The sequence below is a fragment of the Pseudopipra pipra genome, chromosome 1 (genome assembly GCF_036250125.1).
Source record: "Pseudopipra pipra isolate bDixPip1 chromosome 1, bDixPip1.hap1, whole genome shotgun sequence".
NCBI lineage: Eukaryota > Metazoa > Chordata > Aves > Passeriformes > Pipridae > Pseudopipra > Pseudopipra pipra.
Window position 1 is genome coordinate 5,191,966 of NC_087549.1, and position 27,546 is coordinate 5,219,511.

The following is a 27,546-nucleotide window of genomic DNA, read 5'->3' on the forward strand; positions in this document are numbered from 1 at the left end:
GATCTGGGCAGCCACAGCTCTGCTGACACCTAAGACCTCAATTCTGCACTTGGAAATTATAGCAAACACAGGCACAGCTTTCTAACCTGATCTAGATCTTGGCCCACTGATCTGCTCTAGATTGCAACTGCTTTTGTCATAGAATCACAGAATGGTTTTAGTTGGAAAGGATCCTCTCATTCCAGCCCACTTACCCTGGGCAGGGACACCTTCAGCTAGACCAGGTTCCTCCAAGCCTCTTCCACCCTGGCCTTGGGCATTTCCAGGGATGTGACATCCACCACTTTTCTGGGCAACCTGAGAAACTATGTTTACAGTCATGCTAAATAAATGCATGGGCACTGATGACATCCTTTGTATGTCCTTTGGTTCCACTTTGAGATCTGCACCTTAGGACAGACATCAGTTCCCTGTGGTAGGCATCCATCCCTGATGGAACAGTGGAAACAGCTGTCAAAATGCTTCCACAGGGACAGAAACTGGAGCATGTGTGGCACCAGAGGGGACAGGGGATGTGTCTGGAGAAGAAATAGTTGCTCCAACACACAAGTCAGAGCTGAAATTCAAGCAAAAGTATCCTGTCTGAGGCCTTCTTATTTAGACGCTGAGCTCAGGGAGGAGGCAAAAGCAGAAACCACCTGTTTGCTAAGACAGAAAGGACGTTTCCTCCCCACACTGCGGGGACACGGCTCCCCCCGTTTTTCTGCCCTCCGGGGAGCACATTTCTACCCAAGGGTAGGCACCCCCAATCCCCTTCCCTCGAACCTCCTTCATCCCCCAAATCTCCCACCCTCGCGTCCTCAGCTCCTCAGCTTCTCAGCGCCCGAATCCCTCAGACCCGTCCCCATTCCCGGGCCGCCCCCCCGCTCCCGGCTAGCGCCGGGGCCCTCAGCCCTCCCCGCCCAGCCCCTTCCCCTCCCCTCGCTCCTTAAACCCCGCGCCCGCCCTGCCCGGTCCCTCTCCCAGTCCCTCTCCAGGTCCCTCTCCCGCACGGGCGCCGGCCCGGGCCGACTCCGCGCCCGCCGCTACCACCAGGTCCCGCTACCCCTCCGCTCCATCCCGTTCTCTTCTTTCTCTTCTCTTTCAGTTTCTTTCTCTTCCTCTTCTCTTCCTCTTCTCTTCCTCTTCTCTTCCTCTTCTCTTCTTCTCTTCTCTCCTTCTGCTTTCCATCTTTCTTTTCTAGTTCTTTCTCTCTTTCTCTCTTACTTTCTCTCACTCTTTCCTTCTTTCTTCCTCTCTTTCTTTTCCTTTTTCTTCTTTCTCCTTTCTTTATTCTTTTCCTTCCTTCCTTCCTTCTCTCTTCTCTCTCTTCTCCTTCTTTTCTCTCTTCCTTTCCTCCCCTTGGTTTCCCCCGCCGGGGCAGGGGTGGGTGTGCAGAGGATGCAGAGTTTTGCCCATCCCCGCCGTGTCACTGACATGTCCCTGTGAGTGCGTGTGTGAGCAGAGGGGTTTGGAGGAGTGTGTCCGTGTGTGCCTGTGCATGTGTCCGTGTCCGTGTATCTGTCTCTGCGCTCCTGCCCCTCCCGCCCATCGCCATCGCAGTCCCCGCTGGGCGCACTTGGGCTCAGGAGCCGAGCACCAGGCACCACTTCGGGTGGTGCTGTGTTTGTGCAGGTAAGAGGACATTTTTGGATTTTCAAGCCTGGCACCTGGGGCACTGTGACTCTGAACACAACCTCTGCTACATCTGTTTCTTTTCATTTTTCCCTTGTGCATAGAGGAAACCCAAATTCAGAAGAATTTTTTTTTTTTTTTAATTATGCAGACATGCAGGAACAGGTTCTGTCTCTTACAAAGAGAATCCAGAAGGAACTGTGTTCCATTATTCTTAATCCGCATTTGTTTATCTTTTTACATAGTCAACAAAGTTTTCAGACCACAGAGTCTGCAAGGTGAGCCTGTCCCCTGAATCAGGTTTGGTCAGCCCTTGAGTTGGGATTAGGGGATGCAGTTTCCCTTCACTGAAGGTGATTGGTTTTCCTAATCATTAATTAATACCTTGGGATTTTGAAGACTTAACACTTTCTTGTATTCTGTCTGTGTGACACTGCAGTTTCTATCAGTATGTGGGAATACTGTTCTGTGTTAACAGGATTATGTTGTCTTCAGTCCACGTTTATTACAAATGTGCTGTGCATCACTTTTTAGCTGTAGCCTCTGAGCCTTGCTCTAAACTGCCTAATTCAGCAGTTCCTTCGCTTCTGTGTTTTTACATAGCTAGTGTTCTTAAAAGAGTGTACTGACTGTTTCACAGCTGACACTTCACAGCATTAGTATGCACGTGGTGCTGTGCCTATTTTCACGTATTTTGATTAAAACCTTAAAATAACACAGCCCATCTGCGCAGTGTGGACACTAATGGAATCGTTCTCAGGAAGATGCACCTGCAAAATCTGTCTGTGTTGCTGTGTTCTTAATTACCAACCAGGATTACTCTAGGTGCATGTCTGAATTTCCTTTTTCTCTTCGATGATAGCCTGTTTAGACATCTGATTTGGGGGTATTTGTATAGATATTAATTGATAAAATAGTAGGGGGGGTCTCAAATAGGTTAGACAGGTGATTCCACTTCAAAAGTTCCATGACTTATTTCTTCAAAGAGTGCATTTCAGTGGATTTGATTAAAGTTTCAATCCTATCAACTGTCATATTTTCCAGCAAGATGCTGCTATTCTGAACATACAAATAGTATGGTCTTTTTCCACAGCTGGGGTGGTGTTTTGAAGTAACTTCCAATGAGATATATCAAGTACATGGTAAAATATATTGAATTTTATATCAGTGAAGTGTTTATGGAATATTATTATGAAAGAAAGTCCTGAAAAAGTATCGCGGATTCACTGTGTGTCTTCAATAAATGTGTTATGTTACTATTGCTTCTAAGAAGAAGCAGTGTGCTGTTCTGGCATCCTTTCTGGTGAAACAGAGAAGTTAAGAGTCCAGTTTTGAGCTTAGGAATGGGCAGCCCACCAACTGAGGATGTCATCTGGCTTTGTGGAGAATTATTCCAAGTAACTTGCAGAAGGGCAGTCCTCAACATGTTGCAGAGTAAAAGGAAGAAAAAAGGTCTTCTGGTTTTTAAACCAGCAGATGATGGTGACTCTCTCTCTTGGGGTCAGTTTGGGGCCAAATCTGTTTTTTTTTTAATCAGAAAATAGTGTTATCTCCCACCTGAGTGATTGTCTCTCAAATTTGAGTGAGAACAGTGCCATGAATGAGTGTTTGGGTTGGAATAGCACTCTGATGGAGGACTTATTGCAGGGGAAGTATCAGTGTGACTCATGAATGTGACTCATGTTACAATGGTGGAAGCTCCCCAATGGGGACCTAACAGAGGAAGAATTAAGTGGAAAGATTAATTTATTTGTTTGGTCTGTGGGAAGGTTTTTATGAGCTCAGAGACCCAGACAATATGGGGGTGAGCACATCTGTAGCACCTATACATATATGTAGGTATTTTCTTACTTCTGCTGGCATTTCATATAATTTTAAAGCAAACATCTTTGCTGCATGCCAGAGCTAGCTTTTGATTCTGGAGATTATGATACTGTGAATAATAGGAATAAAAGAACGCTTTTGTTTCCAGCACGTGATAACTGTCTTGCAAAAATACATTTCTGAGATTTGCTCCATAAATATCTTGGCTTCAAAGGATATTTCAATTTGTCATACTGCAACACTTTCTTCTAAAACATATTTTGATTAATCACTGCTAGGTGATCACAATTCCTCCTCTTTAAAAGCCATTCTTAAATTCTTCCCTTTTCTCATAATGAGGAGCAAAACCCCTAAGAAAAAGCCTGCATTATATCAACATCTTGTCTGTACCACCATGCCTGAATGTTATGGGTGATACTGGGCTATTTCAGCCGTTCAGGCAATGCCAAATACTCCTATTATTCTTACATGAACTTTAATTATGGATTATCTCCCATGACACTGAAATACCTCCTTCCAGGCTTTCCAACTCTGTATTCCATAGCAGGGAAATGTGGCAGTGCATTTCTGTCTTTAAGACTGGCTCTTTAGAGAAGACATATCTCTGCAGGTCTTTCCATGGCCAAATTAGTCTAAAGACAGGAATGTTAGGTCTTTATTGAGTCCTGCTCACTTTGTACTATGCACTACCAACTGTTACAAATATGTTTTGAAGTTTGAGATCTCAAGTTCGGGGAATGAGGAAAGGGGGAGACAGCATCTACAGAAATCACTGAGCTGTAACTGAGGAACTAGGAACATTTGTTCAAATTCTTGTAGCAAATGTAGGTGGAACAGGAAAAGAAGAGAAAAATGGACATATTGGAAACTAGTCATATTTGGACACCAGCTCATTCTGTTAATTTCCTCCATCAAATACTTCTTTTTACTTGTTGTTGTCCTAGTGGCTTGTTCCAGTTGCTGCTGGAGGTTTAGTGATCCCCTTCAATGGAAATCACATCAGGCTTCTGAAGCTGGCGCGAGCAGAGCTCAACTGAGATGACTGTCCCAGCTCCACTAGTAGAGCCAAGCAGAGGCGTGTGTTTTGCAGAAAGAAACTTCTCCTGTTGTGCTCTTGGGAGACTTACAGGTCTTAAGTCTTGAAGTGATCTGCTCAGGATACACTCAGACTTGCTTTCCCCTTTGCAAGCAAGTATGAAGTCTCATGAGGTAATATAATATTTATTTTAGTTTTTAATTTAATTTTTCTATTTTTTTTTAAATCCTTCTAGATTTGAGGTTTTTTCAGGAGAGAGGAGTTTGTAGTCCTAATGATCTTGATTTATAAACACCTGTAGATTACAGGTGAAGTTAAGGACTTTTCCCTTAACATTGCAACTTAAAAGCCCACTAAACTGTAGTCAGGAACCATGGATGGAGGATGTTGTTCTGGCAACCTTTATCAAGTCACTGAGTCTGTGCACAGTCAGTTCTTCCAGCTCTGAATAAGAGATAATATTAGAAGCAAGTTTTACATGAATTGTAACCTTAAGTTCTTAAAAAAACCAAACAAATAAGAAGGTTTATATTTGTTCCAAGCATTCTTACTTCTTACTAATTGAATAATATATTATCTAACAGTTGGCAACATTTTTAGAATATGAGTTGCAAAGAGAAACTAGCTGGATTTGATTTTTTTGGGAAGTATAGAATCAGAGACTAATGGAAATGTTTAGGCTGGAAAAGACCATTAGGATCATTGAGTCCAACTGTTAACCCAGCACTGCAGGTCCATCACTGAACCATGTCTCTAGGTGCCACATCTATATGTATTTTAAGTACTTCATTTTAAGACTCCACTGCTTCCCTGGGCAGCCTGTTCCAATATGGACAACTATTTCAGTGAAGAAATTCTTCAAAATCTCCAATGTAAACTTGAGGTGCAACTTGAGGCCATTTCCTCATCTTATCACTTGTCTTCTGGGAGAAAAACAAACACCTATCCTGCTACAACCTCCTTACAGGTCTTCTATTCAGAGATAATAAGGCGACACCAAGAGCCCTACAAACCCTTGTTTTCCATCTCAGGACTTTTCTTTTATATGATCTCCTTTGTCCTTGCTGGTGCAGGTTGTCAGAGGGGTTGTGATCAGCAATTACAAAAACCCATGCTGGCAATCACAGCAGAGGAGCTTGGCTGGGGGTGAGGGGTGGGAGGAGTGTGCACTAATTTCTTCTCCCCACTGTACTCCTGAAGTCCAACTCCACTAACCAAGCCGAAAAATTGTATCATGTGAATATGAGCCACAAAGCAGGATCAATCATTCTGCTTGAGGGAAAAGTTATTCATTTCTAGTTTGAATCTGAGAGTGGGAGTGGGCTGATAATATTTATTTTTCAGCATCATTAAAGGTCAATTGAATAGCTCATACTTCACCTAGCAAAGAAAACTTATGCACATACCATTTTTGCTTTAAGAAAACTGTTTCAGGGTTGGCAGTAGGTGGGTAGATGATGGGTATTTCACCTGCCAGAGACTTGTGTTATAGCTTAGAGATTTCACCTGGAGCAGAGCAAAAAAATCTCTATAATAACCAGTATTGATATACAAGAAATATGTTGCTTAGTGGAAAATTAATTTCACACTACAGGTGATGCAAGTAATGAGGTAGCTCTTTTCCCCTCGTACTGCTAGAAGAAACCTAAAAAAAAAAAGTTTCTTTCCTTGGGAAGTTGAAGCAAGCTGAGTTGGATTCTTTATCACATTGAGGCTTTTATGGTGAGTACCTTCGTGTACAGTGACAAGAATTGGAGAGTTCTGTAAGTGTTTTAACTTTAAAAGGCTTCTTTCTGTAAAACAGTATGAATGCTCTCCAAAAACTTCCAATTTCTTTCTGAGTATAGAGGAAATTTAGCAATAAAGAGTGGACAGGTGCCCGTGAGCCCTGACACTTGCAAACTCTTGTGCTACAGAAATAGTGAAGCAGCCTGTCCTGGGAGCTCCCTGAAGAGTCACAAATCCCACAGCAGGGTGTGTGCGGCTGCAGAGCTGGCCAGAACGTGCCAAACCTGGATCTGATCTGATTATGTGTCACAAAGCTTCTTTGAGCTGTGTTAGCCTTGACAATTCATTAGGAATGAATGAAACTGAATTATGGGTCATATTTTGCAAGTTCTGTCAGTCCTGATTATGCAGTTGTCTAGATTTCCTTTGCTCAGGGAGTACTGTTATCGCAGAGCTCATCTGCTATGCAGTAGATGTAAGCTATCCTTCTCCAGCTCATCAGAATCTATTTACTTTGCATTGATTTGGTTCCTTAGAAATTAATCTTTGATTCTTTGAAGAACAGAAGGATCCCTTGAGTTAGGTTTAAGCAACTTGATTTGATTATTGTTATGTCCTGAATATTGATTCTTAAGTGATTTTAATAAGAGATGTCAAAACTGCCATATTTCACTTCACATTTGAGGGCAAGTTTAAACCATTGACAGGTTTTAATATTTTTGGACTTGTGGCCTTTGATCTAAGCTTAGCCAACACTTGGTTGTGGTTTAACTGCTTATTACCCAAGTGCAATTTTTTTCAATCGTGTTTGCTTAACCAGGTTGAATTATGTGCCTATTGGCAGCATACAGGTATTTCTTTTCAGAGAAACCAGGTTTATATTGATTGTCATAAGGGGAATCATTCTGCATATTGATTGCAAAGATTTTCTTTGAGCAGCAAAGTTTAGAGCCGGAGGTACCGGAGGGATTCTTGTTGGCTCCATGCTTAGTTTAAAACTAATTACCACTTGTACAACAGAACTTCTGTAATTCCAATTCCGTGAGCAGATAAAGGCTACAGACAATGTGTGTTGACTGTCTTGATTATCACTGCAGATCTTAGAAATGAAACAAGATCTGGTACCTGTTTCACAGAACTTCTTGTACTGGGCATCCCTGCAACCCTTTATCCATTTCAGTGGTAGGACTGTATTTCTCCACAGTAACTTAAATACCCTAATGAGTCTACTACATGAGAGTGAAATGGAACACATGGCTTTCAATCCACTGTGGTACTTGATGAGAGAACGTTGCTCAGTGCTGATCAAAATACACCAGAAAATCAGTAACAAACCCCATTGACCAGGTCTAGGCAGGGTGGTCAGGCACAGTGGCTTTAACTCCTGACTGGGAAATTAATTCAGCACTGGCCAAGAGGCAACAAGGCACAGCTCTTCTATAGCACCTGGAATTCATCTGGTCCTGTGAGAGAACTGACAAAGCTCAGATCTGCCTCATTTCTCAAATCTGCAGCGTCACATCCTGGGCGGCTCAGTCTGAACACAGGAGCTGGTGGTGTAGCTCTACAATGGCCAGTGATTTCATGTTCCTGCAGCAAGAAGAAAAAAAACCTCATTCCTTTTATAAAATACAGTACTTTAACATAGATAATAAATCTATTCAGCTGCCCTGGGAGGATGGAGCAGGAGTGAACTGCTCATTCCTGATAGATAAGTTGACAGTCTTTGTTCAAGTCTGACGTTTCATAAGCCACCTTGGGTTGTTTCAAGGCAATTTCCCGTGTCCTGCTTTGCTGTTTAATTATGGTACCACCTCTAGAGTGTTTCTGAGAGTAGTTTTTATGTTTTCTGGAGGCTTTTCTTAATTATACGGATAAGTATTTTTATGATTGATTCCTGAAATTAAAACAGTTTACAACTAGGCTTATTTTATCTTCTTTCTTTGCCATCCCTTGGGTTTATCACTGAGTGTATTTTCTGTTCATTTTTTCACTAAAGCTATTTGTATATTTCTGACTAGTTTTATCTTCTCCTTTTAAATTGCCTGTTTTACCTTTATTTATTTTTATTGCTATCTTCAACCAATTTTTTCTTTTTCGGTAGATATTTCTACTGCCATATTTTCTTCCCTTAGCATCCTTTTCACTTCCCTTAGCAGCTGTTCCCTGACTATGGGCCATGACCCCAGGCAGCCTGTGGCAGTTACAAGTGGGCTATAAAATTAAGTTGCTAATTTTAGATGTGGTGACACGGGGAAGTCAAAGAACTGTTGCTTTCCTTCAGCAGTTTCTGAGCTAAGACTGATAACAGCATGTAGGAAAACAGATAAAGCATCAAATATCCTTATACCAGATTCTACTGGTATGATAAACAATTTAAAACTATTAACTCTTATTTCAATTTCTCCTATTTTTTATTTTTATGGTTCTGCTTGCTGCCTCTCTCTCTCAGAAAGTATTTATGAAGGGAGTAACCTTTAAGGTAGGTCCTGTCCAGCCAAGAAAGCCATGGAGTGTGCACTGAGTTTTGGGGAATCTGTCCCCCTAATTGGAGGAATTGCAGGCAGTTTTTTAGGTCTTTAGGATTCAGAAGAAAAAAAAAAGAAAGTAAAAAAAACAATACAAGGAATAAACACACTAGAAATAAGCAAGAATAACTCTGTGTTAACCAGTGTCACTTCTTCTTTGGGTCTATGCCTTTGTACTTTTCTTCATTAATGACTTGCAGATGCTTAATTCCCTTAAATAATTGCACTGGCCCATGGTATGGATGGACATGACAGAGGGGAAATGGCTGTGTTTTTGTGGCATTTAACCTCCCTTGGGTCTGTTTGCCTCGAGAAGACAGTCTGAGTGTGTATGTCTGGAGATGGGTCTTTACTGCATAAGTTGTCATGATGGCTCATCTCATTTCATTTTGGATATCTGTTGCAGATTCTCCTGCTCAGACACCCCTTACCTTTAGAGATTATGAAAAAAAAAAAAAAAAAAAGAGGTTTTTCAGGATAATTCATCTGACCTGTTTGAAATATATTACTCTCTAGGAGTATCTGTTCCTCTCTATGGATTATAGAAGGCTGACAGGTGGTTTACTCAGACATAGACAAATACACTGTAAATATCTGTATTTGGTCAGATGAAACCTCACAATTTCAATAAGACTCAGCAGAGTTAACAGACAGGACTGATTCCCCAGGCCAGGCTGGAGTGACCACGGCTGTTGACCAAATATCAGTGGCATCTCTCTGTCAATAAATTAGCGCTGCTGAAAAGTTTTGTATTGATTAAAACGGGCAGTTTAGGTGAGCAGGAGGGTCTGGAATAGCTGTAGAGGGGTGATGTGACTGTTTTATCCCAGGTATCAGATTTAGGATCTTTCAGGAGATACGTGATGTGACAGTGATGTCATGTAGCTCAGTGTGTGATCATGTAAAGGTGGTATAGGAAGCATTAGGCTGTTGGACTGTACACTGTCTTAAAAAAGCTCTTCTCTCTTTTCTCCTGGGTCTTTGTAGGAGGAGGGATTACATTGGCTTTGGGGAATACTAGCCTTTGGGTTGATTTAGTGCAACTTTAAGAGAATCCTGACATGAAGCCAGTGATGCTCCTGCATTGGAACCAAAATAAGTCCTGGAACATGACACAATTTTCTGTGAAATGGACCCTTGTAAATGATCATTTCACTAATTCCTGTTATAAATAGGATAAAGTTTATTAGTTCTGATTTGTCATTAAGAAGCTCCACAGAGCATGGATTTTTTCTACTGTCAGCGTCACACAGTCTGCAAAGATTGGTCTTTGTATACTGAATGTCTCAATTAAAAATTGGCCTTCATCTATGGAGTCTCTCAATGAAATAGCAGTATTATGAATACTCCTGAACCATGCCGGTTCGGGAGTATCTTCATTCATACTGCTTTTCTCCTCATGACCGAGCTCCATTGTTGAAGGCTAACTTTTTAATTGAGACAATCAGTATACAAAGACCAATCCTTCTGAGTCTGCTGTGACACGATGCTGTAATGGATGGCTGCAAAGTTGATAGGAGTCTTTTTCTCCTTCAATACCCTCCATAAGAACGGGAAATTGAGGAGACTATTAGCCCCTTTGAATCTTTAGTGGCTGTGTACTCATGGGATTTGTGAAATCCTGTCTATTAGATGGAAAATCTTCTGACAGGAGGATCATGTCTGGTAAAAAGGACACTCTTTGCTCCTGTCCCAGCTGAGATAATGTGGGACAGGAGGGCTTTCCTTTTGGTGCAAGACTTGGACTCCTGAACTGAGCTTAATTTTGGCTCTGTCACAGTAACCTTATGCTAAACAAATCATAGAATCAAAGAATGGTTTGAGCTCGGAGGGACCTTAAAGATCATCTGGTCCAAACATATGTTCACTAGGCCAGGTTTCTCAAAACCCCATCCAACCTGTTCTTGTACACTTCCAAGGATGGGGTATCCACAGATTCTTCATCTCAAATCATTCCAAGACCACATCCCTGTTGGAAAAACTGGCATTTTGAAGACAAAGTTTCTAATTCAGTTCATAACAGAGACTTGCTGGGAGATATATCCAGATGGAAGACTTGGGTCATGGTGGCGTCTCAAAGACTGAATGAAGAAACATTTAGGTTTAGGACTTTTAAGGGCTCACTCAGGATGGAGAAACTTGGAGGAGCCACCTGACTTTGAATTGTTCCCCTGCCGAAATTCTCCAACGTGCTCTAACAGGGACCCTCCCTGAAACAAGTTCTGAGTCCCCTGAAACAAGTTGTGTTTCAGGGGACTTAAGCACCCTAAAAGAAGATTTGGGAAATGGATTTTTCTGACCCACCCCTATCTATATCACCATCTTCCCCCAGATTTTATTAATTGCCTGACTCTCCTTTCCTCCTGAGAAACTCCATCATGTGGTTTCTCGCATTGTTTAGGGGCTGAGACAATGCCAAGAGCAGCATCCAGACTCCTGAGCAGGGGACAAGTGACCAGGAGGGTCTTGTAGGTTTTGTACCAGGTCTCTGTTGTCCTACAGAGTTTTAAAGAGCATCAGTTATCAACAGTTCATGAAATTGCTGATGTTTCTAGTATGTTGCTGCTCCCAAGAACAGTCTTCTTCCCATGTATTTGAATGATAATTGGGCTAATAATCGTCTAAACCACCTAATTCACATTGAAGCAACACTGTCCTTGGGTCTTAGTACTTGTGAAATATTCTATTTTGTAGGAAATGGTTCTTTTTAGCTTATGATTTATCGCAAAAGACTAGCTTGTGGCCTTTTTGGAGAAGTCAAACTGAACCACAAAACATCCTATGAATTTCATCCCCGTGGGTACAAAATCACAAAAAGTGAAAAGGATGGGAATTAAAAACTAAAATTTGCAAAAGGAGGTTGTAAAGTATTAGATACCAGGGGCAAATTTTCAAAAGTTTGTGCTATCATTTTCCAGGAGAAAGGAGAAATATGATACCCATTTCTTATTAAATGAAAAAAAATATTCGATTGACACTTGAAAGAGAATAAACACTTTAATCTTCTATCAATGATGCCACTGAAGGGAAAGTTATAAGACGAAATACTGAAAATACTGCTTCCTTTGGTGACCATGTATAAAAATATGGGAGGCACGTCTGTTTCAGTGCCTGCTCCTATGCTGCAGGATCCCAAATCTCAAATTTTAATGAGAAAAGTTGCTAGTGAAAGTCAGTAGATTTTCTGGATGGATGAGTATTCAGGGATTACTCAGGGATTACTTTATATTCAACTCTCTATATAATGCGCAAACACCTCTTTCTCTGGGGTCTTTCCTTGTATCACCTGAGTTTGGAGAAAGGCCTCTGACCTTGTTCACACTGATGCTTTCTCAGACAATAAAAATCAATTCTTTCGGATGTGTTTTAAACAATGTCTGAACAATGGGAACTAGAGGTAGAAAAATTAAAGCTATCCTTCTCATGGACTTAATACATTTTGGGAATAAATCCATGAAGCCTAAGAAGGGCTCTGCCACTAGCAATAGTTATCTGTGATTTAAGGTTTCAACAGTGTGTTTGGTGTTATGCAGACTTAAGCAGAAAATGACTCCCAATTTATTGATGCTTCTACCATGTTGTCTTTATTTAGGGAAAGATTCTGTCATTCCAATAAAAAATTATGGAGTGCTTTAATGTGCTCAAAGTTATGCTGAGAGACCAGTGAGATTGTCTGAACATTGATCTTTTGTGAGCTGTGTTACTAAATCAGCAGAGCCATCAAAGACTGAATCACATAACTCAGGGTGTGGTATTTAAAAAAATAATTGGCTGTGTTGGCTTCCTCTGACATTTTGAGTTCAGAAGGGATACTTGAACTGTTAAAAGTGCATAACTTTTAAAATGCGTAAGTTTTTTAATGCTCTCAATAGTTGTCAAGATGTGTATGTTTAAAATTATAACTTAAATGTTTCTTTAAAAATTTTATATGATGATACAAAAAATAATGCCCTCAGCCTCCTCTCCGCAGCAAGGCAGGTGAGTTGGAACATTTCTGGCAGCATCCTTGATAGGTAATTTCATCAGGGAATACTTGAAGTCACAGATTAGAAGCCACTGACCTTTGAGTGCCAGGCAGCAATTCAAACTAAATGGGTGTCTGCAAATCCCAGTGCATCCCCCAGTGCACAAGTGACGACACTTGGACCAGGACAGGCACTGGTGTGTCTGTCAGCAGATGAAGGAGTGTTAAGCAGTGCCAGTTGTGTTGTCCTGGGCCAGGCTGGAGGCAAGGGCAGCAATCATGCAAGGCACAACAACAGGGGTAGCCCTTCTTTACCATCCTTCTCTTCTGCATTTGTGGTGGCTCTGAGGCTACTTTGGTCCCTGGGAGGGGTAGAGTAGTTCCCAAGATCTGCCCACATCCTGCCCGTCCCTGCCTGTTTACTTGCAGGGCTGTAGCCTGCTGGAAGAGCATTCCTAAAGGCATTCCTCTGCTGCAGGACAGAGCTCAGGAATAAGGTAGGTCTTAATGTGGCTGAGAGCCACGTGGTGGGAAAAAATACTTTTCCATTCTCTCATTCTTTTCTTAAAATGAGAAGTGAGATAATATAATCCACTCTTAGATGAAATCTCCAAATTTCCCCTAGAAACGTTCCCTTTGCTGTGAGATTCACACTATGCAAAGGCAATGCTCCTATTTATAACTTGTGGCTGAAGAGAAGTCTCTCATTAAGTAGAATCATCTTAGAATAACTGTTGAATGGATTTCAGTGCTTTGGTAACATTTATTTTAAGAGCTTGTCCTCTGCAGAAAGGTGGGTCAGCCTCAGCATCAGGGTCCATGTGGCTTTATTCATACTTTTCACTTATGAATGTCCCCACTGGAGTGTGGGTTTGTTGGTGTTGGTTTTGTTTTCATTGTTTCTCTTTGATTTACACTAATAGATAGAGTTGCAGCTGCACATCAGGATGGAGCCAGGCTCTGAGATATGAGAGATTTTCTGTGACAAAAAATAATTGGTTCCTGCAATTTGGAATCTGATGAAACTGAAGTGTGGTAAGGATGAATACTTAGCCTGCACTTGCAGGATCTTTTCAATAACTCATGTTCCTTTGAAGTCACTTCGTTGTCCTGACTTTCCTGGTTTTGAATTTTTGCCAGTGAAACTGAGTCCTCCTGGTGTAATTCATAGGCAGGAGTCATAAAGCTGACACTCTTGCGCGTTGGTATGTGGGGAAGAAATCTTTTTATTTGCCTCTAGGATGTTATTAGGAACAAGATGACAAGTTGTGAATATTTTCCAGGTATCATAATGCTTTAATATACTGGAATGTTGAATAACATCAGTGATAACATCACAGCAATGTGTGACAGAAGAATGAGTGTTTCTGCTACCCTGCATCACAGCTCTTTGTTCCAGTTTAAGATGGACATCAAAAATCTTAATACTGAAACTTGCATTATAGCTTTTAATATTGTTTTGTATCTTTTAATGTTTTCAACCTTACAAGGACTTTACTTATGAAGACGCAAAATCAGGGAAAACACTGATCTCATGGCTATCCAGTGGCATTTATGTGGATAGAACTGAACGCTTTACAAAAGTAATAGACTGTCTTTTCTAAATAGCGTCCCAAAGGAAATCTTCTATAAGAAATCTAGCAGTGTGCTATGAAGGATTTATTTGTGCATTTTGTTTTGTTTTCCATGGTGAACTCTTCATAAATAGTGAAGTAACAGGCACAGTAGACAAGCTGCTTCATGAGAATAAATGAATCAATACATCAAACTAATGTAATGGTGTGGAAAAGCAAGAAGGACCTATTGCCAGCGAGAAGAGACTTGGGGGGGTGTGAGAGAGGATATAGTTTGCAATTTGCTCCAACAAACATTTTTCCACAGACTTCAGAAGTGGAAGTTCAGTGTCAAGATTGAAGACGTGCATTATGCTCTCAATCTTTTCTCTGTTTTGTACACCTCCGAGGGAAATAAAATTTTGCCTTCTCAAAGGGGAGACCAAATGTGAGGAGATAGTGTTATTCTCTCTCAGACTTGAGAGTCAAAGCTATAATTCATGGAGAAGGGAGCACCAGACAGAAGAGTTAAGCCCACACCAGTCTTCTGCTCGGGGGGGGGGGGGGGGGGGGTGGTTGATTCCAATACAGGAAACCAGCAGTACTGTCATCTGTCTCACAGAGATATTTCAAGGACAGGGGAGACCCCTTTCAACAGATAAATGTAAAACATGGTCATTGAACTGTATGATACCAGTCATACAGAGAAGACTGTGCCATGGAAAGGCATGGTTTACATAAGATGAGTTAAATACAATTGGTCTCCAAAGCTTTCATACCCCATGTAGTGTTGAAGTTTCGTAGTTTTAAAACACTTGTTAGTAAGTATGTGTAGCAAGAGCAGAATTCTCATGCTGCAAATGATAGAATAACAGAATGGTTTGGGTTGGAAAGGACCTTAAAGATCATCCAGTTCCAACCCCCTGCCATAGGGGCAGGGACACCTTCCACTATCCCAGGTTGCTTCAAGCCCCATCCAGCCTGGCCATGAACAATTCCAGGGATGGGGCAGCCACAACTGCTCTGGGCAACCTGTTCCAGTGCCTCACCACAACCCTTACAGTATATACTTTGTTCCTAATATCTAATCTAAATTGGCCCTCCTTCATCCCCCTTGTCCTATCGCTGCATGCCTTTGTAAAAATATATTTCTCCAGATCTCATGAATTAGGGTTCTTAAAGGTTCTTTCTTTTCCCATCCACTTTATAGTGTTCTGGGACTTACATCAGTTATTGTTCTAATTCTCCTCGGATGTCTGATTTGCCTGAGAGATGTAAGAGTTTGTGCCGGCATGGCATTTCACTGGAAATGAAAGCCACAGTTCAGCAGCTTAGATTTAAGCCTGATGAATTTTGGAGAGAAAATTCCTTCCCTGAATTTGGGGGTCGCCCCAGCAACTCACATGCCATGCATGCCAAGTGGAATCTGGAGGATGGAAGCTGAATGGGAAGCAGAGTTGCATTGAAAGACTTGGAAGTTGGATACATAGATAATGGCTGAAAAGCATATTTTCTTAAGCAAATTTAAAAATGTTTCCCAGTCAAAATACAGTGAATGCAGTCGCTATAGCTACCAGCAGTGATTTTTGGAGAACTTCTTGAGCTACTTGCTGTTTAGTTGTACAAAAATACAGAGTTTTCCTTGGTTTGAGGATTCAGCATCACCTCGTATTTAGATTCTCTCCATTTAAGCAGTCACTGGTAAGCAGAGGCTGTGTTTATCATTTCTGGACAGAGCAGAAAGAGGCAAGATTATTGAAAATTTTTGTTTTGTTTTTTTACTTTATTATGTAAGTGAAACATTGTTGATGTAGCTGAACTAATGTATTATTCAGTTTCTTATTTATTTGTCTGTTCGGGATTATTTTAGGCTAAGAAATAGCTAATTGTGTTGTGGGCTTTCATGTTTACCTTAGTAAGGAAAAAATCAAATTCTTCCATGACCAACCACCATCCTAGCAACTTGTTCTGGACCCTAGAAGTCAGGGAAAGGCTTCAGATTAAAACATGACACTGCAAACAGAAGATGAATGCATTCATTCCAGAGATCAAGTACATCAGGTGATGGTAACTGAGCGCTCAAACAACTTTTTAGTTGTAGTACAGGAATGTTCTGTCTCATAAATCAAGACTGATAGTTCTCTAGAGCAAGAAAACTACTACAACTTTGAACAAGATATAGATGAGATACTGGGATTGTTAAAAAAAATTTTGGATTATTTTGGCCAGGAGGTCAGACTGCTTGTTGCCATCTCTTTCAGCTGTAATAATCTATTAATAAATGTCGTTCTCTGAATACTGAATACACTAACATGAATATATCAACCTTTCAAACATGAAATTAGGTCTTACATGTATCCATGGAAAACAAGTTATAACACCTGTTTAATCTCATAAAGATCAGGCTGTCAGTCTTGCTAACAGAGATAAAACAGTAAAACAAGCATAATCCCATAATATGTTGTTTTTTTCATTTTGTTTTTGTGGGTGTTTTTTTTTTTTTTTTTTTTTTTTTTTTTTTTTTTTTTTAATTTGGCAACAGATAGATTCCATCAGTTATTCTTCAGAGAACCACTGTGTTTGAAATATTTGCTTATCTGTATATGATCTCAATTCATGTGCATCTCTGCCCGTGTTGGTGTACTAGAACTTAGGCATTTTCCTTGGCACCAAGAGGAAAGGAAAGCAAAGCATCTCGCTGCTGAGTGAGGCAGGAGATCTAGTGCCAAGACAGATGTAGAAAGGCCAAGGTACTCAGTGCCTTTTTGTACCCTTTATTTTCCTGGTGAGGGCTGTCTTCAGGTCTCCAGGTTTCTGAGACTGTCTGCAGAATCAGTGAGAACAAAGCGTTACTCTATCCCAAAGTGTTTGGGATAGTTGAACATCAGGGCTGGCTTCATCCAATGTAGTTTATGGATACAGAAAACTCAGAGTGAGGTTTAAACCTTTAGGTAATCCAGGATTCCATGAATGCCCCATAGTTTTGGTTGCCATATCCATTATAATTCACCCAGAAACCGGACTCAACTCTGCACAGGATGTTCTTAAGCTCTCTTTGTGGAAGCTAGAGTAAAAGTTCAAAAAGACATTGCTTTTCCTATTTCCTCTGCCTCTGAACTTGATAAAGTTTGCTGTAATTACCTCTACTGTCTATTAGCTGTTGCTGCTTTTGACTGACTTTCTTATGTCACCTTGACCAGTCAGACACCTGTTGAAATATCGGTATCTGTCGAAATATCAATAACTAAATCTTTGCTCTTTGTCCAAGCTCCTTTTATTGTGTCTGGGGAAAATAAGCACTTTGTGTGAGTTGTTCATTTGTTTTACTCTTCCTCATGAGAAAAAGATAAAATCAATCTGAGTATGGATTTTTTCTTTCCTTTTTTTTTTTTTTTTCCTCTATGAACTGGAAAGGAGCTCAAGTATAAACCCACATACAATGTTAGTTAAATACCTACAACCTGAAGTTAAATGAAATAGCTCTGCTATGTCTTAAGACTAGTGTTAGACTAGTGTTAGACTAAGCTTGAAAGTCCAGAAAGGAACAGATATGATTTGTTTTAAGTTCTAGACCTACTGTCTAAGGAGGTACTTCTTTTCTATTTCTACATTTTTTCCGTGTCCTTTCTCCTCCACCAAAGTTTCCAATTTTGCTTCTATTATTATTTTCCTGGTAACTAGTCTATGTTCTTATCTATTTGAAAATATCCTCCCTTCAGCTATCAAATAAAATCTTTGATATCTACTATTACCTACCCAATAGCTATCTCTTCTTTTAAGGTACAAATTCATATGAAGAGATCAGGAAAGGGAATTAAGTAAATTTTTAAGTTTCAGTGTTTTTTTGAGACAGCTTGAGGCATTTCTTTCTACGGTTAGTTACGAAAATTTGACATATGAAAAAACAAGAATGTTAAAAAGACCTGAGTGTGATGCTGTTCAATATTCCATTCACGTGATCCATGTACTCCTTTATTCTTTTCATGGCCCACTCCCTTTCTGCTTTCTCTTTTTCTGCTGCTATTTCTGACACTTGTGGGAAGAAGTAAAAGGAAAGAAGCAGAATGGAGGGGGTGGAAAGGGGTAAGAATTGAAATGGTTCAAACCCCTTCCAACCAACATGAGGATTACTGACCTGACACTGTCCCAGCCCTTGCCTAAAGCACAGAGAGGCAGACCCAGCTATTGTGCAGGGGTAGCTGATAGTGACATTTCTTATCAACTCCTAAGTGACAGCCCTCTTGCCTCTGTCAGTTGTCTGGTGTGAGAGCTGTGGATGGGCTGTAGAGCACCAGTTTTTGTATCTTATTCTTTCTATGTGAGTGGCAGTGGTAAAGAGAGACATTTCTGTTAGAAAATAGGGGTAGTTTACATGCTACATTTTTTCCTGTTTAATTTAAAGCTTTCAGACCCTTACAGACCCTTTACTTCTCTTCAGTGTCTTCTTCATCATCTTGTGTTATCATAAAATCATAAAGTGTTTTGAGTTGGAAGTGATTACTTAGTTCCAGCCTCCCTGCCATGGGCAGGGACACCCTTCCACTAGACCACGTTGCTCAAAGCCTTGTCCAACCTGGCCTTCAACACTTCCAAGGGTAGGACACCAGAGCTTTTCTGGGTAACCTGCTCCCATGCCTCACTATCCTCATAGTAAAGAATGTCCTTTTTCTTTCTTGTATTTTAAAAGAGAAATGGCCATTCTTGTTCTCAGTGGACAAGAGCATGGAGGTATTCACCTTGGGTGGATTTCAGGCAGAGTGTACTAAGTGGAAGTGCTGGATAAAGAGGGAAAGGTTTAGAAAAGGGCAAGGCTGAAGGTGTAACTCTGTTCTCTCTACCTCCACAAGTGACAGCAGATACCCCTTATTTTCATGGCCTTTATTCAGCTATCCTTCACTTTTGCTGGTGTGTTGTCCACAGTAGAGTTTTGGGTTTCCTTACAAAGATCAAGACCACGGAAATTAGGCCAAGGAAAGAATTTGCAGTATTAAATCTCTTAAACAAATGCACTTGTTTTTGAACAAACTTTCATGACATTAGATGTCCATCAACTTTTTGGAACATGTGGAGAAGAAATTCACCCACATGGTGCAAGTAGGAGGCATTGCTGTTCCTGCATTTGGGAAATTTTCTGTCATCTGGATAGTTCAGTAGAAGTGTTGGCAAGTGGTAGGTGAGTGTGTGGTACATTTTCAATTAGCATGGCCCTGTTAATAACCCTGAGAGCGACAGACAATTGGTATGAGCTCATTTTTGAGCAAAGAATCCAAAGCAATTCTTCCTTGCCCCAGTAAGAGTTCTGGGAAATGCGTTCACCAGGCTCCTCTTTGTTAGAAAGTATGTCACCTATTTTCCAAACAAATTTAGACTGTTACCCCATCCCAACTCCTCGCTCCAGCTCTGCTAGCTAACTATATAAAGCCATGACATATGGGTCTTTTTACTGACATAATCCTCTACTGTACTGAAAAAGAAAATATTATATTTCATTCCAAGAGCTGGAAGAACTTCCATGAGGATATAAAAAGCAGGAAATTGGCCCTCTAAGAGTAGAGCACTCTCATATTGAATAGCCTCCAGGGGCTCAATGCTAAAAGCTTCTTCCTAATAGCTAATGTAGGTTGGAACTGCTCTGCCTCTGCTTGAGAGGAAATGGGATTTGTAGGACTTTGCCCATACAGGTTATAGGGCTTAGGCCAAAGGACTGATGTTCTGTAACTATGTAATAAACCCACATGCTTCACGTATATGGCACTAAGGACACTCTGAACATGTATTACTAAGGAAAAATCTCAGGATTTTCCATTCCACAGCAAACGGTTTCTATAATTTGAACTATTGGCTTCCTCTGTGGACCTCATTTCAGTCTTTGTCTTGCCTAAGTCACTCCTCATTAACCTGGACACCCTGCAGCCAGAAGTGGCAGTTAATTTAAATTAAGTATGAACTGGGCTCCTCTTCCTATGAAGGTCTGTAAATAATGTTATCTATTACCCCAAACAGCCAGCGTGCCTTGTATTACCAGCACTTGTGATGGGTTTTCCATTTCTAGGACATGTGTATGCTGCAAACCCTGCTTCAGTGACAACATGAGAGACATTTCAGCATTGGGCTATGTGTAAAAGAAGTAGAAAAAAAATATCATAAGGTTTTCAACTTGGCCAGATCCAATACAGTCATTATTTAGATGGGTGAGCTGTGCACTTGCTACTTGGTGATTTAGTTTGGGGTGTGTTTCCCTTTACTGCATTCAAAAATTATTATGTATCTAATAATATTATTGTTTTAATATCCACAAGATTCAAATATATTTGCACCCAAAAGGCTGAGCCATTGCAGAGGCATAATATGTACTAGCATGTTTTGTAATAGAATTACAATCTGTATGACTTAAATTATATGCTTGAGAAGTTTTTGGAGGTAGAAGAAGATAGTCCAAATAAGATTATGACAAGTTAACTGACCTCTGTGTATCCTGTTCTATTCCTGACTCCCTGGTCCATGTTAAGCAGGTTCAGGCTAGTGCTTTGCAAAGGAAAGTAAGTAAAAAATAAGGGAAAAATTTGATTCAAACAAAATGCAGCACTGAGAGGCTACTTTGTTATAAAAAAATGCATCTAAAAGTATTGAACTACTACTTCAGTTTCAAGTTCAAGATATTCTTCCTGCTGTTACCAGTGAGTAGATAAACATGGGGGGAGAAGCTGTCAGTACAAGCATTACAAGTGCTGGTTCTTGGGCAAACCCTGCTTTCAGGTATTGTTTTTCCAAATCAGACATGCAAAGCTTCCTCTTATCAGCTCTCCTAATCCCTTAGACCTCATATATACTCTGAGACACTTCCTGTGAGTCTTTTCTTGGATAACTATTTCAGTCAGGTTAACCAAGTGCTTGAGGAATAGTGTTTTATACAGAAATAAAGTTTGAGATGTAGAACTTCTGTTGAAATTCAAACTCCTTATCAGCTGAAGTGAGAAGGGGTTACCACTTGGCTGTCTATGAGCATGTGCTCATATGGTGCAGTTCTTACAGACTGATCAATGATAACAAAGCCAAAGAGAGATTCTATCGCACAGATCATACAGATTTTTATTGCAGGTTAATTTTGGGGTTTCTTAGCTAATCGGTAGAAAGATTTCTAAGCTTGACGTACTGCAAGAGTACAATTTAAATCTGGACTGACTTCCTCTGGATAAAACACTGAAAAGTTATACTTGGGGATATTGCATCAAGGTTTTAGTCTGCAGACAGTATGTGGCTGCAGCAGGCAAAAATACATTGCAAAGCCCTCTTCTAGCAGTGAGGGCATTTTAGAACTGTCATTTTGCAGGCAACCAGTAAGAGCTTGCTTTAAAGTGTCTGTGGTAAATGCATCTATGAGGGATCAGTTTGTGGAATGCATGATCCAAGCATAGGTTAAGGAGTCAAGAGTGGCTGAATTCTAATTCTGACCTTCTCTTGGGATTCCTTGTGTATGCACATGCAGCACCACAGAGGTTAAAAGAACATTTCTCTGGCTGCAAAGTGGAACACACACAAATTAGGAAATGCCTGTGTTGAGTTAATCCTTGGAGTATGCTTTATGGCCCTGTAGGATGCTTGGTTATACTCTTTTTTATGTTATTTTTTCCTATTTGATTCGTGTTTTGTTCCCTCTCCTGGATAGGCATCTGTCACTCGGGGAACAGCTATTTATTGTTTTTCCCCTCCTAATTTGTCAGTATGGACTTTATTTCTTGCACAGTTAAACTTATTTCCAATTGCAGCAATATTAATCATTCATGGGCCCAGGTAGTTCCAGCACTGAGAACCTCAGGGCAGTAATAGAGTTCAGCTAAGGGAAACAAATTGATGGGTTTGAATGGTCTACTGATCTTTCTCACCACCCTATTTCATCTCTCATAAAGCTAACAGATTGCTCTGACTCACATTCATGTCAACCATCTCACTGCATCTGATCAGTTTTTTAGGGTTTGGGATAGAAATTGCTCTTGAGACGTGATGTAGCCCAGAGAAGCTGTGGATGCACTATTCCTGGAAGTGTTCAAGGCCAGGCTGGATGGGGCTCTGAGCAATCTGTCTAGTGGAAGGTGTCCCTGCCCATGACAGGGGTGTTGGAATAAGATGATTGTGAAGGTCTCTTCCAACCCAAAAAACTCTTAAGATTCTATCTTTGCAAAAAAGAAGAAATGTTCCATCCTCTGCACCAACACTTAGAGCAGATGTTGGAGAGTTGTTTACCAGCAGGGTACATGAATGTCTCCATCCAACATACTGTGGAACTGATGACAGTCTCTTCCTTGATTTCAGCAGACTTTAGATCAGTTTTAGTTGAACAAAGTACCTCAGGAACAACTCTGGTGTTAGCAGAGAATTTTCTGCTCTATTATTCACATGGATTTTTAAACAATGTCCACTGAAATCAGTGTCCCTCTTTTCATTAACTACAGTTGGCCTTGGGTCAGGCCTGGGAAGATGCACATCTTCCAGAAATGCCATCGGGTGATTTCTTTAAAAATCATAGAACAAAGATATATGAGCGCATGGGATGATCAGCAGGGAAGAAAGTCCCATCTCTATTTTATACGGTTGGCTTCCTGCTCATATCAGCAATAATTTAGATAATTAAATTGCTTAGTTCAGTAGTTGAAAGAGGCACAATCAACAAGCTGACTCTACTAAGATGTCAGATGTATTAGTGTGCCGGGTTTTATATTTGTTTTTCTTTTTTATGTGTGTGTGAAAAGCTGTATAATTGGACACTGTCTTTTTCACCCCCGGCTAACCTCTTCTTCAGAGGAGCATACCAAAGACATTTAAAATCACATTATGAATGCCAGCATAGTTACAACATTTATATCGCATATGGTGATGTTCAGTGGCAGCAGACGAATGGATGAAATCAAGCACAATAATAGAATCAGCCCCCCTTGAGTTTAACAGTAAGACAAACAGTTCAGTGGTATAATTTAGCAAAAGGCAAGTAAGAGCTCACATATTTTAATGAGGGGACTAAAGTCCATAACTGGGCATGCTTTTAACATTCTACTTTGATTCACTGGTCTTTGTACTGTCACTGTAGGGTCTTTGAACTTTTACTCGCATGAGACAGAAACAGTTTTATTCAATCACGCTCCTGAAATGCTCGTCTTACTATGACTCCAGTTTTATTTTGTTTTGCTTTATTAATATTTGTGGCTGAATCACTCCTCTGAAGGATGAAAGAGATCACACAAAGTGTTCTGTTTTTTTCCATCTTTAACTCACGTGGGTTTTACTGTTGGTGGTGTCTCTCAAACCAGGACAGAAGAGTCTGTGGAGAGTCTGAGATGGGGTATATCTAGTGTTCGTGCTTCAATTTTGTCTCCTAGAAGTGCTGTGGAGTTTTCTTCTCTGACATATTCTTTGTATCTGCCCTTCTTTTCCTTTTATTTTTTCATGATGCCACTTCTAAACAAACAATTTTACTTCTCCCATTCCACACAAGTTTTTCCTCCTTGTTCTCTGAGTCGCAATGATGAGATGCGAAGACCCAGCTGTCCTTCGGCTCTTTTTTTTTGATGCTGCTTTTTTCACTACATTCCCCAAAGATTGTTTACTTATTGTTCAAAACTAGAGACCTTACCACGCATTCTAACTGACCTTAAAGTCTATACTAACCCCCCAAAAAGTCATACTAAAGCTGAAAGTTATATAGAGCTTGTGTCTATCTTCTGCATATTGTTTGTTCAGCTGTGAGATGGTATGAATAGCTGAGTGCTGTACTTGTATTTTAAATGTAGAGAGCTCACTTTAACATTTACCAGCATGCTTCTCATCCTGGATGCCATTCCCACATCACGTTTGCATGTAGCCAGAATTATTCACCTCTTTTTTTTCCATTAAACTATTAAAAACAGAGCCTCAGACACAGAGTCCACAGTTTGGTAATAAACTCAGACATGATGAGATTTGTCAAGTCTTTTTGCAATGTCACTTAATACATCCTAATGTGTCACAAGGGAATCACAAAGTGATGTTTGTGAGAAAAAAAGAAAATGGGATGTATTTTTAAATTATGAACATTGACTTATGCTTCTTTTAGGAAAATTATTCCCACATGATAGGCTGATTTAAAAATAATAGTAATAAAAAAAATCCATGTTGGCCATTTGGAAACAGGGTCGACTAAACAGAAATTCTTGGACCACTCTGATACCTAAATTGTCCCACTTTTGGCTTCTTTTTGACCATTTTTCCTGGAAAGGGAGATAAATGGTGAACAGCTGCTATAATATCAAACTGGGCTCAGGGACATACTGAGATGGGAAAGAAACCAGTGTGGAAAACCCATCACCAAAAATATCTTAATTTCAGACTTTCTTCTAATGCCCCTGAAAGCTTCCTTGCCATGTTATGAGTCCTGTTGATGTGAATGGGGCAATTTTCTCTCACTGGCCCACCTGTACATAAAGTTGTTGCAAGTTAAGAGACTTGGTTCAATTCTCAATGTTATAAAATTGGATTATAGCATATTATTATGTATTTTGGCCTGAATGCAAGAATAATATTGAACCATAAATGCGCATTAAAGCCACCCCAGGTTATGATTATAGGTAAGCAGATGATATGATTTGATTTGTGGTGCTTTTTTTGCCACTATTTTTAGAATAAATGGCTGTTCTGAGACACCTTTCAGCATTTATAATACAGCAGTGAGCCCTTGAAGTGCTTTGGCAGGGAGTGGGGAGGACTGACACCTTAGAGACACAGATCTCAGACCTGGTTATGTGGGCAGTCACACATGTACCAAGCAAACAACATCCACCAAGCTGCATCCGCTGCTTCCAGAGCCTGCGTCAGTCAATCCCAATGCTGCTCTGCTGACTGACACCAGCTGGTGCTCTGCTCCTTTTACCCTGGCCTCATGTGGGTTAGCAGCTGGCCAAGACTGTTTTTAAGAATGTATTTATAAAACTTCAGAGCCATGCAAGCCCAGACACAGAGAAAGGACATTTTGAGCTCTCGGTGCTGGAAGTGCAGGACGTCGCTCAGCAGATCTGGTTTCCCAGCTCTTGCTGCTGCCACTGACCTGCTGTCCCATCACCAGTGCCCGAAAACAATGCTTCCTAAAAAATCCAGGGAAGCAAAAACTTTGGGCTGAAGGTTTCCAAAGGTATTTTAAGTAAAATAAGCCTGTCCTGATCTGTCTGCAAGTGGCTGCCTGATCAGTATTTCAATAATGCACTTGTTTAGAAGGAAATTCTAACTACTGTAGAGCACAGTGGTATTTTCATGCCTTTTTTACCCTGCAGCTTTTCCAGCTGGCTCAAACCTGAGCACCTTGCTGTCTGGTAGGGACATCATCTGGCTGAGGTGTAAACTACATCACCTGCTCATGTCCTTTGGATTTACGGTTGGTACATGAATAAATACAAGGGTTTTTTTTAATTCTTTCTTGAATTTGTGTTCCACTGCTGGCAGATACTTCCAAGTCTTATTTGCAGAGTGAAAGGTTTATTATATGTATTGCTTTTCTCTTCATCTGCATGTGATATGAACTTTTGAAGACAAAAGAGCCTATAGTTTTCTGTGGGAATAAGAATTTATAGCTACATCTCCACAACTTCGTAATATTTTTCCCTTTTTAATTTCCTAAACCAGCACAACGTGCACTTTATTCCTGACTTACATGGTAGAGATAGGTCCAACATTTGACTGATCAAGATTGGTTTTGAACAAATGCTGACACCACCATTCTTTTTGTCTATGATTCCCTATGGCTTTGAAAAGAAATATCCTAGAATGCATAATCGGCCCTGCAGCAATGATCTACATCACACAGTGTCCTCTTCATGACTTCTCCCCAGCTATCAACAGTGAGAAGCAGACGTGCAAATTAAAAGACAGAGGAGGCAGAACTTCCCCCAGAAAATGGACAAAGAAATCATTGGAATCATTAAAGAGGAAAAGAAAGAGTAGAAGCTGGTTTCTCCCCTCTGTATGTGTCACAGTAGATCAAACTGCAATGACTTCATGATATAACAAAAAAACCCCAAAACAAACAAACAAGAGCTATAAGTTAATAATAGATTTATTTCTTTTATATAAAGGAGTTGATTTACTGTTATAAAACACAGCTAAACTTTTGACAGCCCAGCCACTTTGCCTGGTTTGTTACATCATCTGACTTCAGTAGCTTCAAAGTCTATTCAAACCTTATGTTGAAGATCACCCACCTGTGCTTTTGCACTTCTTTAAGTTAAGTAGTTGAAAGACATGCTTTGAAGCTGCTGAGTTTACTCCTACAGAGAAGGACCGATGACAATAAATAGATATATGAAAACATCAGCATATTTTTAGCATTCATCATTTCTGAGACTCCAGAACCAAAAGCAGCACTGGGTGAAGTGGCAGTGGGTTGTGTGTGTGATTTGTACTGGTTTGTATCTGGTCTCTGCCTTGTGTATCTCCTAATGATGAATGCGTGGGAGGGCCAGGTCAGGAATGGTTTCCACTCCAGTGCGCTGATTGTGTAGTTGGCAGTGGGCTCAATTAAAGTATAATAATCTGGTAATCTCTCTCCTGTTTCCATTCAGCTGCTTCACAGTGAATAGAGCCAGTGAACGAGTATAGCTTTTGAAAAGTAGGTGAACTCCTGCCTCTTTGTCTGAGCAGTTTGTGTCTAGTCAAGTAAAATGACAGGCAGAAGAGATGACTCTCCAAAACGTTGCTCCCATGACTTGCATCATTACTGTCATTTGTGTTTCTGCGAGATAACACTTGCTCTTTATTTTCCTTTCTAGGCTACAGATTGGATTTCTAGCAAGCTTCCCACCACGGAGAACAGACAAGCTGATGTGAGAAGGGAGATATGGATATGTCCATGACGGGAAGATGCCGTGTGTCCCATCTCTTGGTTCTTCTCATATTCATGTTCAGCAAGGAGAGAATCGAGGCACAAAGAGCAGGTATGCACCATTCAGGTTACTGCCTCATACTCAGGAGCTGCTGGGGCTTTCCCGTGGCTGAGAAGTTATCATTGCTAGGACAAAAACCGTAAAAACCCCGAGATGTTTACTACTGAAAATACATAAAAAAGACCTTAGGGATGGAGATAGGTCAGGGATCGAGGTTATGGTTTAGCTGGGGTCTCTTGTTCTGTTACAGACTTAGAAAGTTTAGCTCAGCTACTCACAGCAAGAGGAGCAGTTTACCACAGTTTACTCTGGATATGCTCTATCTACTCCACACTGGCATGGTGTTTGCTTCTTCCATCACCTTCTGGGAGTGTCAGAGGAGACCTGGAGTCAGAGTCAG

General features: G+C 40.6%; 1 protein-coding gene across 1 annotated transcript in view; it reads left to right on the forward strand.

Annotated features, from left to right (window-relative positions):
* Positions 1-1,098: 1,098 nt before the first annotated feature.
* Positions 1,099-27,546, forward strand: part of COL22A1 (collagen type XXII alpha 1 chain) — a 222,523-nt gene continuing 196,075 nt past the window's right edge. Inside the window, exons 1-2 of the mRNA XM_064644186.1 lie at positions 1,099-1,614; positions 27,033-27,197. Coding sequence (XP_064500256.1) covers positions 27,101-27,197 — 97 coding nt within the window. The 5' untranslated portion in view covers positions 1,099-1,614; positions 27,033-27,100. The remainder of the gene's footprint in view (positions 1,615-27,032; positions 27,198-27,546) is intronic.